Genomic DNA, 14,650 nt, shown 5'->3' on the forward strand with positions numbered 1-14,650 from the left:
CAATAAACACAGGAGAAGAGTGGAGGGAGAATGTTAATGGGGACAATCAGCTGAAGAGGTGACATGATACACGCTCAAGGATCCTTTAATCTCTGCATGAAAAGTAAAGGGCAGAAGGGAATTTTGGAAAAGAAAAGAATCAGAACAGAAAGAATAAAAGACAAGAATGAAAGGTTCACAGGAGTGATGTAGGAATTAAAGACCAACACTGTCTGCATGAATGACAGAGACGACATTCAGACAGTTTCAAGAGACTAGAAGTTTTCTTTGTACATTTTCAGAGTCAAGTATTGGTAATAAGATGATTTAGTCTCTAGTGGGTAGCAACGCGATCTGGTCAGAGAATTAGGATCATCATTCAGTACTACTACTCAGCACATGAGAGTGCTGACTTTACAGACTTTGAATATGTAGCAGTAATGAATAGAATATGCCATGCAATACAATAACATCTAATACTTCAGAAGGACAATACCATAATTAACATAAATATATTATAATGATTCTTTAACAAGCATTAATGGAATATAATAGTTATAAATCATTAGTATTTTTTTCCTAAAAGTATTTTACATTTTCCTGTTTTAGCCACAGTTTAATGTCTTTGTAGTTCCATGTACTTCTTAATAAAGTACATTTATTTTAGTAGCAAGTACTGTTTATCTGCCAACATCAAGAGAAAGTGTTATATGATTAATCAGATCTAATACTCAAGTAGGATCTGTTTATCAATAACTATCCATATTCTTCCCATGGACAGCTTCTACTTCTCTTAGAGGATTTCAGACCTCTTACACAAGCATTACGATAACAAAGAATTGGCTCCAAGGTACATGAAACATTGGGTGCCCTAATCTCAGATCTTGCTTTATTTATTATTACTTTCCCCAAACCTGCTTCCAGTTTCGGAAAATCAAGGCTGTATTAAACAAATATCTTCATCAGAGACACTGGGTTGGTATGTTTTTATTTTTACCATCTAACTTACATACTGGTTCCTTAGATAAGCATAAACATGAAGGAAAATCCATTTTACCTTGATCACACTGTTGACAAAAGAAAAATTATTTCACAGTGACAAAGTGCCTAGATTAATGGATTTTGGCTCTCAAAGAATTTTGCTGTGGATGTGTAATGATCACAGAATCACCAAATCATTAGGGTTGGAAGCAACCTCTGGAATGTAAGAGGTATTGGCAGTAATTTCTCACTTCAGACCAGTTAGTTGTCTGCCCTCTTTTAAGCTGCTGTCTGCCCTCCTGTCTTACGAGGTAACAGAGCTCATAAAGGAGGGCAGAGACCTTTTCAGTAATTATAGGGACTTCTGAGCCTTGCCCACCATGGCAAGACACATGAAATACATTCCTGAAGTTTCTATTGTGCAGCAGTAAAAATATTCTTGTAACTTTTACATTTATTATTTTCACATTATTATCATCACGATGAGACTGTGTTCCCTAGCCTTGAAATGGAAAGTTATTTTACTATCTTGAATACAAAAAATATAGGTAACAATGCAGTAGAATTATGTAAGCTGTACATCACTGCTATGAAGAAATTATTCCACTCCCTAACAGTCCTAAATTGCCCATTTTTTGTAGACTTCTTTAAAAAGAGCAAAAAGAAATTATATAAATTTACTTACTACTTGAAGAAGAGCAAGATATCCAGCTCCTACATTATCAAAGTTTACTTTCACATTTTTCCATCGGGCACTTTGATTGTTTTTTATGAGTTCCTCACACTGAGTATAATTGTTGACATCACTGACATCAAACATCTCACCAGTTGTGGTGTTGACACAGTGATAGAATTTGCCAGCAAACAGATTTACTCCCATGATGCTGAAGATGAGCCAGAATATAAGACAAACCAGCAATACATTCATGATAGATGGAATTGCTCCTACAAGGGCATTTACAACCACCTAGTGTACAAATTAGACAAAATAGCCACTTAGTTTGTGAGCAGAAAAATAAAAATACTTTTAAAATGTTTAAACAGTATTAATATGGAATGGACAGTTAAAATGCTACATTAAAATTTATGGGGAAAAGTTATTTAAGATTTAATAAAAACACTAATGAGATTGCAAAAAGCAAGAAAGAAAATATGCAAACCAATACAATGCAAAAGTCTGAAAAAAATCATAAAGCAAATGAAAACCTGTTAGTAGCAAGATGGATTCTTAGAATTTGTGTTCTCTAGAGAAAAAGAGAGAAATAAATGTTAAATTCCAACAATACAAATCAAAATCTATGAATAGAAAATAAACCAGAAAAAGATCAAAGAATGATGATGTGGGAGACTCAATAAAAATGTCTACATGTAAAACTACCATTATGAATTACTTTATTCTCAGAAACCCTATGTATATATTGACACCAGTGTATTTTAGCCTCTACATACAATATAGCATAATTAAGCATATCTAATTTACTTTTTATTAACAGCATCTGCTTGGGCTTAAATTGCCTGGCTTACTGTAGTTGCTCTTACATTTCTTTTTTTAATTGGTTGCATTTAATACAGTTGAGCTGATCTATAAGGGCAAGGGCGGTAAAAGATAGATGAAATCCCTCTTACTTCTTGTGACTGAACTAAAAGAAAGCTGCAGATAATCAGATGATAATTTCCTACCAAATCAGTAGAGGCTGCAGTAGTTTTTTTTGTGTATTGTTTTGAAAACAACAGTATTTTTCAGTATACGAATTTGACTGGAAGTAGTCTAATATCAATAGAGGTTTTGCCCATTTATTAGACAGAGACTTATGTGTTGTTTGCAATGCAAATCACCCCCTACACTGGCTACTGTGGCCACGTCTAGAATATCTCAGCCTCAACCCAAACTGGAACCACACTACTTCTTTTGAAACTTGAGACCCATGACCAAACTGTAAATTTGTATTGCAGCATCTGGGTGTTTTGAGGTGAAAGATTAAAAATAAATTTCTTAGTAACATTACCATATTAATATTTTATGCATCAATTTTTTCCAGGAAATAGCATAGCCTGCATGTTCAGCAGACAGCTTGCAATAGTTGGGGGGGTTGTGGGTTTTTTTGTCAGATTGGCAGAATATGAAGATAATAATTTCCTCAACAGGAAGGATTTAAACTATGTAGGAGGAGAGGTAAGATGGCAGCATATGCATTCATATGAAGTAAAGGACACTAGCTGGGAAAATAATTTCCCATCTCTCCTTTTCTATACTTCCAACCTCACAGTTATCAGAGAACCTTTCCCTAATACTACAGCATTTATTATGGGATTTTTTTTTTTCCCAGGCAGGTAGACAGGGAGCCACAGGAAGGCTACAGTTTCTGGTGTGTCACAGTTGTCACTTTCTTCACCTTCTGTTTTGTTTTGTTTTGCTTTGCTTCGCTTTATTTTGTTTTGTTTTCCAGCTAATCCTGTTCCACCTAAACTGCTGACAAGCTGGTAGAGAATAGAAGTGAGGTACACAAACGTGTAACATAAAGTTCCCAGCTAAACTGGAGGAAAAACCTCCAACCCTCTGTTCTAAAACTTCTCATGTCTTTTTACTTTTCTATAGAGATCTACAAATCAATGGAAAACACAACTATGCAACAGTCAGCAGGCAAATTTAATGAGCTCAAACTCTCATCTCTGAATGTAAGCTGTACACATATTGTGTACAAGGACATGTTGGGAGGCTTTTTTCCATACATTTTTGCATGCATTCCCGTTCTGGAGTTCTTTGCAGAAGGCATGAGTGTCAAACTTCTACATTACTTTTTGTATGCATGTATTCATTCTGACTCATTCATTTTGTCTCACCCTCATTCCTTCAAATCGTGACAAGGCTCTTAAAGGTCTTAAAGCTCTTAACGTCCGAAGCGATTTAATGGCACCAAGTTCAGAATAGCCCAAAGCATTGGCTATTAAACTAACCAATGAGACCTGTAAAAAACACAGAAAAAATATTATGAAATTTGTTCTACACTGTTTAGTTTAAAAAAAAATACAGGTTCTATCATCAGAAATATCAACAGTGACACCATTCTTGCTTATAGTGACATTGGAGGCCAAATCCCACTATTTTCATACTTGCTGGAAGGTCAACAGGTCATACAAAAGGAATATATGCTATTAAATGCCTGTTATAGCTAAGTAGGATTTAGCAGACAGATGGAAGCTCACTGTTGGTGAAGAATATAATTTTCAGTAGTACTTAAAGACAAAATAGCCATACTTCCAGTAACTTCATTAAGGTTCAACCTTTCAAGCAGTTTAAAATTCTGAATACATTCGGATAGTTTATTAACTACTGAAAATATTATTAATATCTATAATCACTAACACTATGATAAATAATGTACTGGTTAATTAGCTTTTGTTATAAATACTAAGTTACTGAGTTCATAGCAACAAAAGCCAGGGTATCTATGAAATATATATTGACAGAACATTTACTTTCTCACTTGCCTGACAAATCTTTTTTTTTTTCTTCCCTTACAGATATAGGGAAATATTACAGTATATATGTTAACAGATGCTGGCATTATAACAATAAGTTCTTTGTTATCAACAACAGTAGTGAGCTCCTGTTCATGTTACTGGGATTTTATTACAAGCTAATCTACTTTAGGAAAGAGCAATTAATTTGCTTCTCAAATAGAATTGTATTTTAAACAGTGTTTAAATTTATTTCAATTTAATTTAATTTACTTCGAGCAGTTTTGCAGACAGGAGTAGGGAAATACACCCTAATTATTTTATTCAGTTCTACCAGCAAAAGCATAAATGAACATATGTCAGTTCTTGAGAAAATCCTTCAAACATTCATTTCAAAATACCTGAGTCTAGTGGGTTTCTCAAGTAATTCATTTAACAGAAATAGGTATTTGCTGATAATGGTGGTAAGATTTTGCCCATTAGATGAAAAATTAGTTTCCTATGTTACTTGTATCAGTAAAGAACAATCAGGTGAATCATAGAATCATAGAATAGTTAGGGTTGGAAAGAACCTTAAGATCATCGAGTTCCAACCCCTCTGCCATGGGCAGGGACACCTCACACTAAACCATGTCACCTAAGGCTTTGTCCAGCCTGGCCTTGAACACTGCCAGGGATGGAGCATTCACAACCTCCCTGGGCAACCCATTTCAGTGCCTCACTACCCTAACAGGAAGGAATTTCTTCCTTATATCCAATCTAAACTTCCCCTGTTTAAGTTTGAACCCGTTACCCCTTGTCCTGTCACTACAGTCCCTAATGAATCAGAAACACACACGTTACAAAGTCATGTCTCAAAAGGACAATCTGACAGCAGATAAAAATCAATTATTCATTACAATGATGCTATGTATATTAGTCTAACAAAAATTGTGTTTTAGGGAATTCATATCACTGTAACTTTCAACTGGATTACATGTAAGGATGTAATTCTTTTTATCAAAGGAAAGGCTTATTGCCATAATGGAAAAGTTTAAAGGAACTTGCTATGATTTACAAGCATATTAAGAAGAAAATCTTATTGACTTTCTGTAGCCTGTAACTCGTCTGTTCACTTGCAAGAGATAACATTACTGTTTTGGCCATTACATTAATTACTGTCATTGATATTAATAATTGTCATTAATACAATTTATTTGCCCTGTGATTCTACAATCAGAGAGGGTGGTTTTTTTATCAATTTTTAATATATTCCAGAGATAACAAGACATTAAATTCTAAGTATTATTGATAGAATGTTCATCGTGATTCACTCACATCAACAAGACACCCAGACATTTGGTAGAAGATCTTTACCTTTGGTGTGAAGACAGCACATTTTATGGATTAAAATGCATGCAGATACAGTAATTTTAAAAAATTAAAAGGAACTCAAATTTTTATGTTCATCTCCTAAAACTGGAGTGTCAGATGTTCACATTGTTGTGTATGGATCTTCTAATTTTGCAAAAAATGTTTTGAAACTTAGCAGTCATAATTAGCCCTGCTCAAGATCTTCAGTTAGGGTTGTCATCCAAGCAAGACCATCAGTCATACACTCCACATTGACTTTATTTCTATTTAAGCCTAAACTTTTTACTCCATATGAATTCTGTGCTACTTGGTGAGGTAGCTTATATATGTGATTTGATTAGAGCTCCTCAGTTCCAACACTGCTTATCATACCTTTCATGTAGTTTAAGTGTTTAGGTATTACACTTAACTAGGAATAAAAACAAACTGCAAGATGTAGGAGGAAAATAATAAACAAACCACAACGACCCCCCCTCCCCCAAAAAAAAACAAAAAACAAACCAAAACAACAAAAACATCTAACCAAAAAAAAAAAAAAACAAACTAAAGATTTTTCTTTCTATTGAGAAGTTAATGCTTTTTCTTGTTTTTTGAAAGATAGACACTGTATTATTGGTTTTCCAGTTAAGCATTTTTGACATGCTTTTACAATGTTAGGATACACATAAAGTCATATAAGACTATCTAGGAAGACAAAGTGACATCTCTTTCTGTATCTGGTCCCCCAACACATCAATACGCTCATCTTATTTCTCCTTATTTTGATTATGACGTTGTCAAGGCGGTAGTTGCCCTTTACTCTGTGCATACAGCATTTAGCGTATTAGTATAATGTGACCCTGATGTTTTCCAGAATGTTGCTGCTGAGTTATTTATTCCAAAAAACTAATAAAAAGGTCAAGAGCATGGCTGAATTAAATTAACTGTTTTAACAAAAAAAAACATGAAATGTTTTTAGCTATATGAAGAAATATTGTATAAGCCACTGACACGACCAATTTTCATGTACTGTACAATAAGCCAAATTGGAGGGTTTTCTTGCTACATTTAAATGTTCAAAAATTGTACCCACTGGAATTTTCTCAGGCATCAGCAATTTCAGGAAGGTCAAAGTTTTCCTTCCACTTATACATTCATTATTGCCCCACAGTATTTGACAAACATGTTTTGTTTTAAATATTATTTCTGTTTCATTCAAGTACAATTTATTAACATAATAATTTAGAAATAAAGTGTTTATGTCAAAATGTAGGACTAGCTTATAAAATTTAAAAATACACAGCATAAACTATATCCACTTAACACTATCTAAGTTTACATATCTTATCAGAAATCTACACAAACAAATTTGATAACTGACAAACTCATTGGGTCTTCCCAGATTCTTTATCTCCTTCCCTGGTATCCCATCTCCTAGGTTTGTATGTGGCAAAGACAACTTAGGCTCCTTACAGCTGTACATCAAAACCTAGACATAATAAACTTATGACAGATGGCTTCTAGAAAAAGTAGTAAGAGCAAAAACCAAGGCACAAGATGACATGTTCTATAGCATCTAGTTGTACTGTGTTATGATATTGCTGTCTCAAGCCTTTACTGGATATCTCTGCCAGAATTAGTCTCCCCTAAAAAAGTGAGTATGTCCCTGCCTGTCAGCTGCTTGACCAAAATTCAGTCTCTTCACTTAAACCACTAAACTAATTTACCAGATTGTGATTTTGGGTAGATAAGGCACTCCATGCAAATATCTGCTCCTTGCTGCAGATATTGTTGGTTCTAGCATAGGAGTGGGCCTGAGAGATGGCATGATAAGGTTAAAAACTGAGGTAGCCAGATGTACCAAGAGTCATCTGCCATGGCTGTAAACTGACAGAGCTGAAAATTGCCATTGCTTTGTGTAATTATTAAAACTAATTTGGTCAAAATCACAGAGAGCAACTATGGCTATTTCTCACAATGAGGGAGTTAGGTATATAAGATATTAAAGGTCAAAGCCATGAAGGACTATCAGTGTTTAATCTTGAATAATTTTAGAGGATGGAATTAAACAATTTGATTAACTTGAGTCACTTCTAATGAAGAAGGGCTCACTGGTGTTCTCACTAGGAGCATGCCACTGAATCACACCTGTTCAAACTGCCTGTTAAAGCAGTGTAGATTCTCTGCTTTTCTTTAGAAAAATAACATGACAATAACTTTTTAAGTACTGCCTGTTGGTGTTGAGGGAAATGCTGCATTAGCCTTAGGCACATTTTTTACCACTTTCTGGAACACTGAATATAATGCTTCAAAAGTAGAAGGGTCCAATCTCATTTAGTCATGATTTTATTTATAAAATTAAAAATTATGGGTAAGAAGTTAGCAAAATAAGCTGCTTTACTTACAGTGATGTTTTTAATAATTCTGAGAACCTGCTCAGGTAACAGCATCTCTAAGGCTAAAACATTATTAAATGGAGTATGTCTTAGAATAATCTGTTTAGCTTTATGTTATTAAAAGAATAATTAAAACATGAGTTGTAGTTTATCTGAAAACAGTCTTAACATCATCTTGGAGAGGAGCATCTCTTCTGCATTAACATCCTCTTAAGGAAACTGTTCCAGTGTAGGTCTTCAGAACTGAGATAAACAGTATAACAAAACTAACTTGGGCAGTTTAAAAAGCTGAGGTCTTCCATTTTGAGTTATGGGCCAATCTAAACAGGTGTTTTTCTCTCTGTGAGTCGAAAATCTGATACATTTATATATTTTTAACAAATGAGTATTTATGGAACTGGGATTTATGCAAACTTCCCAATTAATATAGTAGCTTGGGCAGAAATAAAGACACTATTGCCCTGAAATGCCATCTCTCAGTTCCACACTGTGGACATGCGTAGCTAATGAACTGGGTCACATAATGTGTGAAGGCAAGAGACCAAAATATTCTGGGAGTAAAACCAGCTTTGATCCCTAAGCAAGGCCTTTGCACAGAAGTGTATCACAGCTGGGAAAGCAGCCAAGAAACCTTGTATTCTCTTCTGTCATAAACCCTGCCAAGTCACAGCTGTTTTAACTATTGCAGATTGGCAGCCCCTTAAAGCTAATTAATTTTTAGACCAGATAGCCACTGTGTTTCTGTTTTACTGAAAATGATAACAGAATAGTTTTGTGGGACAAAGTACTGAGAAATCAGATGAAATCTGGACCAAATGTATTGTTTCACTTGCAAAGTTGCACTGTTTGTAAGAAGAAACTTTCACAGTATGGTGACTTATTTGCTAAGGAATATGGTAGAATGACCAGAGTTCATTAAAAATATCATGTTTCAAAATTAGGTTTTGTCCTCATAAAATCTCAAGTTTGATACACCCTGGGTACGAAATTATTAACCATGAGGAATGAACAAGCTGATGGCCAGCCATCCTTTTCCTTCTGGCATGTAAATCTACTTTAAATAATACATACAGATCATTGAAGGCTATTACTAAGGCAGTAAGACTGCTTATAAGACTGCTTGGTAGTAAAGAGCTTTACAACATAAAGGACTTAACTACATTAAATTTTACAATGTTAAAGTCTGTGTACTTACATCAACAATCAGGAAGTCCAGCCAGCACCAAGCATTAGTAAAATATATTTGAAAACCATATGCTACCCATTTTAAAAGCATTTCTAAAATGAAAATATAAGTAAAAACTTTGTCAGCATATTCCAGCATGGTCTTGATAGTTTTGCGCTGTTCAATGTATATATCTTCAAAAGCCTATGAAAAAAATATATTCACAGATTACTAATGTTTCACAGAATACACATGATAAAAATAAGCTATTTTTTCCCCTTGTTCTTCTTCATATTTCCCATCTTTAACCACACTACAAATTGGAGCAATTTGCCCTGTCTTAAGTTAGATAGATATATATATATATATATATAATGTTTTACTAATGAATGATGAAATAAACTCAAAGCACAAATTTTCATCCAATGTGGTATTAAGAAAATTTCACATACACAAACGCCCCCATTCTTATACAAAATCTGTTCCAGATATGTACATTCCATTCTAGAAAGCAATTGGGTAGATTACATTTCTATCCTCCATCAATCAAACTTATGTCTAGCAGACAAACTAAAGAGCAATATATTTGCTAGAATGTCACTTTGGTACTGTAGTGAATGTTAAGTGAAGCTGGAGAGGTGGGTAATGTAAATCTTGTTGGAAAGAGGTTGTTAGGTTTAATTTGTTGTCACAGTCTTCCCTATCTTCTGCCTCCAAAAAAGAACTGAATGAAGTAATTATTTCTTTTTTGTTTTTTTGTATGGTCTTTCATAAGCAGATTCCAAGAAGTGGCTGAGCCTAGAAGGAATTAAGAATTTAAAATATAGCTATATATTCAGTTTACAATGATCGCTTGTACTCAAATCTCTTGATGAAAATTCGCAGGCAATTTAAATCTTGAGTAGCTATGCTGGCTTAAATGAAACTTTGCCAGCTTTACAACGGTAAATCAAAAGTATCACTAAAAAAGTGCATGTGAAAGTTGACAAATTTTTCAAGTTTGGGCCAAGTTTAATTCCATGCTGAAACGATGGAATGCAGGTAGTTTTATCCAGCTCCAAGTAAAACAAGTCTTTCTAAAGCAAATCTAAATTTTGCTGTTGCTTCTAAAGAGATATCTAAATATTTCAGCATCTGCAATTTTTTTTCTACTTACTAGTGCGCCACTGCTGAGGAGAATCATGAAGACAATGAAAGTCTCAAACCAGTTGTGCTCAACTATGCTGTAGCAGGTTTTTCTAAGGTTCCACCAAATTTTTCCTTTGCCATCCTCTATACTTACTTGACAACATGGAAATTTCTTCACACAACCTGCATTAGATTATGAGACATTAAGATCCAAAAGCAAATTGTTTCAAAGTCAGTATTTACTGGGGTATCGACATTGTTAGAAGCATTAACAAATTTTATAATAGTTTTCTAAATTAAACGCTGGAATCCTCTTTATAGGATGCTGAATATTGGAATTTAGATAAGTAATTTGAAGGGAAACCAGACAATAGTGAACATACAGTATAAGTAAAAAATCAAAATAAACCCACTGATACTTTTGAGTTTTGGCATGTAAACTGTTCCATTTGTTGATGGACTATCACAAAGATGAATTTGTTCCAAATTTCAGGGGCCCTTCCAAATCAGTGTAAAGTGTTTTAAAAGTAGAAAAGTTAATAAAGTTTCTTAGTTACAAGAGGTACACAGTGGCCAGGCAGATAAAGTTACTCAAAGCCTGGGGAAACTGTGTTTTGATTTTCGTGATTTGCACCATTCTAGGTTATTTTCTTTTGATTGTTAAGGTCATGAAGGTCCACCAGATTTGAAAGTCCCAAGAACTTAAATATGCCTAGTAATAATGCCACTTTACTAATACATCTCTTAAAGCACAGTTATTGTATAACCTTCTGTAAAACAGGCTTCTGGTTCAAGAGCTTCTTCACTTTCAATTTCTGCCTGCTCTCCCTCTCCAGGAGGAGCAATATCAACCGTGCTGCCTTCTGATGAACTGGATGCATTTAGTTTCTGCAAATAAAGTTCCACAGAACAATTTTTTCTCATTAGATACATATTCTGTAAAAAATGATATTGAATCAAATCATGCCAGTCTGACTTTTGAAGAACGCTAAATTTATACTTATAAATTGTGCATCACCATAAGTAAAAGCATAGTAATGACATGTGCATTGTATAGTTCTGCTTCCCAGTTTATCTTCTCATAGGGAACAATTAAATATAACTTGTCTACTAACCTGGTCCACGTATAAGACTTCTGAAGTATTCTCAGTAGTATTAAAACTGGAGAGCTTGCATGTACCACACTCTCGAGTTATTTCATTTTACTGGATTACACTGAAAATGTGTCTTAATTTTCCCAGCGAAATGAACTAACAGAAAGCTCCACATATATCTTCATGTCCTCTACAGATGGTGTTTTCATAAACACACACCATATCTGGATTAAAAATTTGTAAATTTAATGGCATTTAATGTCAAATTTCTGCACAATATAATTTTTTCAGAAAGCACAAATTACCAGATCCTAAATACCATCTTTGCATTCCAGTCTTCTGTGAATACTGAGAGACCCCTGAGGTCCTTTCCTCAGGTCCTTTCCATCCTGAATTTTTCTGTTATTCTACTGCTTTTGTGTTCAGTAACACAAACACATTCCTTACTACGGTAAAACCTTAGTTAGATAAAGCAACTGAAATTAGGTGTAACTTTTTACCAAGTACATTGAAATTTGGATCAGGTCAAGCTGTTTATCAGACATGCAAGACTGCCCATAATTTTGTCCTTTTAAGAAAGCATATTTTGAAAGGACAAACTTGCCAAAGATGCATACAACTAATCCAATAATCACAGAGTTGTAACTTGTATTCAGTTGTCAATACTGCGTGTCCTTAATCGCTTCCATCCAAACTACATTGTCTTTTACTGTGAAATAAGTCTTGTAATCAGAAAGCAACATTAAAAAAAAAACAACCACATCAGTGGAATATTTCCGGTTTATACCATGTAGCAGTAGTACGCAGGAATTTTGAGGGGGATGGAGAAGGCAGCTCTAACTAAATAGTTCAAATCATACAGGCATTGATGTAACAAAAGGGCATTTGGTCGCAGACTAGATTTATGGTTTCAGCTAAGCAGATCTGGTCATGCCCTTTTACCTATATGAAGAGCTTTCAATAAAAATTTTTTAAGGGAATGCTTATTACAAGTTACTTTTCACATTTAGTTTTCAAAATAGTGACCTTTTTAGAATATATATAAAGAAATACCGCTCAGATGATTTGACTGGTTTTGCAACAAGTAATAAAGAATAACTCTTTATAGAGGCATTTCCATGTATTCCCTTCTTCAGAGACACTGCTGCAAGTTAAAACTACTTCTTTAACTCTTCAGTCCCTTCAGGAAAATGTATCAGGAACTAAGGGCTTTTTTTCTGCCAGAATTTTGGTAAATAGCACATATATCTTCATATAGATTAGTAAGCAATTCTTTCCTCATATTCAGCTCTTACATGACATGAATGAAATTTTTAAAAGTGTTAATATTGGGTGATGAATAATTTCAGGGTTAAGTTTCAAGAAGCTGCCCTTCATGAACATGTGTAAATGGAGTCATTACAGGGTCACTCACACTCAGGCTGCATGGATGTTACTGCATTGTGACCAAAACCAAAGGACTTGTTGCATAATAATATAAAAGATTTCTGACAAGCACACAGGTATGAGTTTGAAAAACATTCTTTCTCTTCCTAAATATTGTGATCCGTCACACATGGAAAATTGTGCTGACAAATGTGAAAAGATTTGGATAAATACATTGAGATTTGAATGTTGGTTAATTTTTGCTTAGTAAACTTGTAAAAAATATCATGTTTTCTTTTTCATTATGATCTTCCTCTGTAATTTCCAAAACTTATGGAAGTAAAATAATTACAGCTATATTGCCTCTAAATGGCATCATTTTATTACTGGTCATGGAGATCAATAAGTCTGAAATAAAATATCATGTACTTCCCATTGTGAGAGTATTTTAAACTTTGCTTTCTGTATTACATTTACAGACCAAAATACACATTAATGTACACTGTATTAAGCATTATTAGCACACCACCTTATTATACACACATAAGGCTGTCTTTTATGAAGGAAATAAGATTTGTGAATGAACTTAATTGTTATATGTCATTGTAATACAAAGAAATACAAGTCTTAAACTTGTCACTGAAATTATAGGCAGTTTCTTCATTAAATAAAAACCAAATATTGTGAAAATAAGAATCTGTCACATTCAATTTAGGAAAATTAAAACTGATTTATGGCCTGATCCATCATCATTAAATCAATTACTGACTTAATAGTAGCAGGACAGAAGTTCATAGTAGGCATCAATTATTAATCTATATGAATGCCAATTACAGAATTAAAAGGCACTCAATTTTTTAACTGCATCTTCCCATGTAAACTCTGTTGCAGGTAGTCCTGTCAGCATAGTTGCTAAAAAAAAAGTGTAGAAGTGCAGTTTATAGTCACTGCAGACAAAACCTGCTATAATTCTCATCACTTTTTTTTCACATAAATTGTTCTATTCATTTTTTTCCACATAATTTTAAAGAACCATATTATAAAAACGAAACTCATTAAGTTAGTAAAACTCGTCTTTGCTTCAAGACCCAATATTAGAAAAGAATCATTACATTTTAAATAAGGTGACTTTAATGATGTTTTTTTTTTCTGGCAATAAAACCAATAAGGCTAATTGGAAACTCAGTATACATCATGGATTAACACAGTCTTCTTTTCACCTCATAAATGTGATTATCAGCCCCTTGAACATGCCATGCCCTATAAATACTTATTTGCAACTTCAGTGATATTACATTTTCCTCTACAAGGATACAACTGAAAGCAATTGCTTATGATGCAGCATTCTCAAGGCCTGAATCAGCAAAACAACATGCTTGACTACAGCAGAAGCCTGAGCAGTACTGTGGAAATCACACACAAAAATAAAACAGAAAATAAGACTACCTCAGTGGGATTTTTTGTTTGGGTTTTTTTTTTTCTGAAAATGGTATTGTATATAAATATTATTTCATAGGATATTAAAAAAAAAACAAAAAAAACCAACCAAACAAAAGCTTCATCACCAACCCAAATACTTGGTTAACATATGTATAATCAGCCTCCATTCTGTCCTTTCAGAGCAGTGCATCTCTTTTAGCTTCGATCATTAAAACAAGCTTTGACCAACAGCGTGTTAATGTGCCCATTTACAGGAAAATGCATTCACCTAAGGCCTGGTCTTGCTCTCATTTGATTTTATTCTAAATTTC

General features: G+C 33.9%; 1 protein-coding gene across 7 annotated transcripts in view; it reads right to left on the reverse strand.

Moving 5' to 3' along the window:
- The window catches only part of LOC134169716 (sodium channel protein type 2 subunit alpha-like), a 75,620-nt gene that overhangs the window by 9,541 nt on the left and 51,429 nt on the right, over positions 1 to 14,650 (reverse strand). For all 7 annotated transcript variants that reach the window (XM_062630507.1, XM_062630505.1, XM_062630506.1 and 4 more), the window contains 5 exons: positions 11,208 to 11,328; positions 10,469 to 10,623; positions 9,343 to 9,516; positions 3,802 to 3,924; positions 1,646 to 1,927 (listed from right to left, as the gene is read on the reverse strand). In XM_062630507.1, coding sequence (XP_062486491.1) covers positions 1,646 to 1,927; positions 3,802 to 3,924; positions 9,343 to 9,516; positions 10,469 to 10,623; positions 11,208 to 11,328 — 855 coding nt within the window. The remainder of the gene's footprint in view (positions 1 to 1,645; positions 1,928 to 3,801; positions 3,925 to 9,342; positions 9,517 to 10,468; positions 10,624 to 11,207; positions 11,329 to 14,650) is intronic.

The sequence above is a fragment of the Pezoporus occidentalis genome, unplaced genomic scaffold (genome assembly GCF_034315485.1).
Source record: "Pezoporus occidentalis ecotype Australia unplaced genomic scaffold, CSIRO_AGI_Poc_V1 ctg354, whole genome shotgun sequence".
In the NCBI taxonomy this organism is placed as follows: domain Eukaryota; kingdom Metazoa; phylum Chordata; class Aves; order Psittaciformes; family Psittacidae; genus Pezoporus; species Pezoporus occidentalis.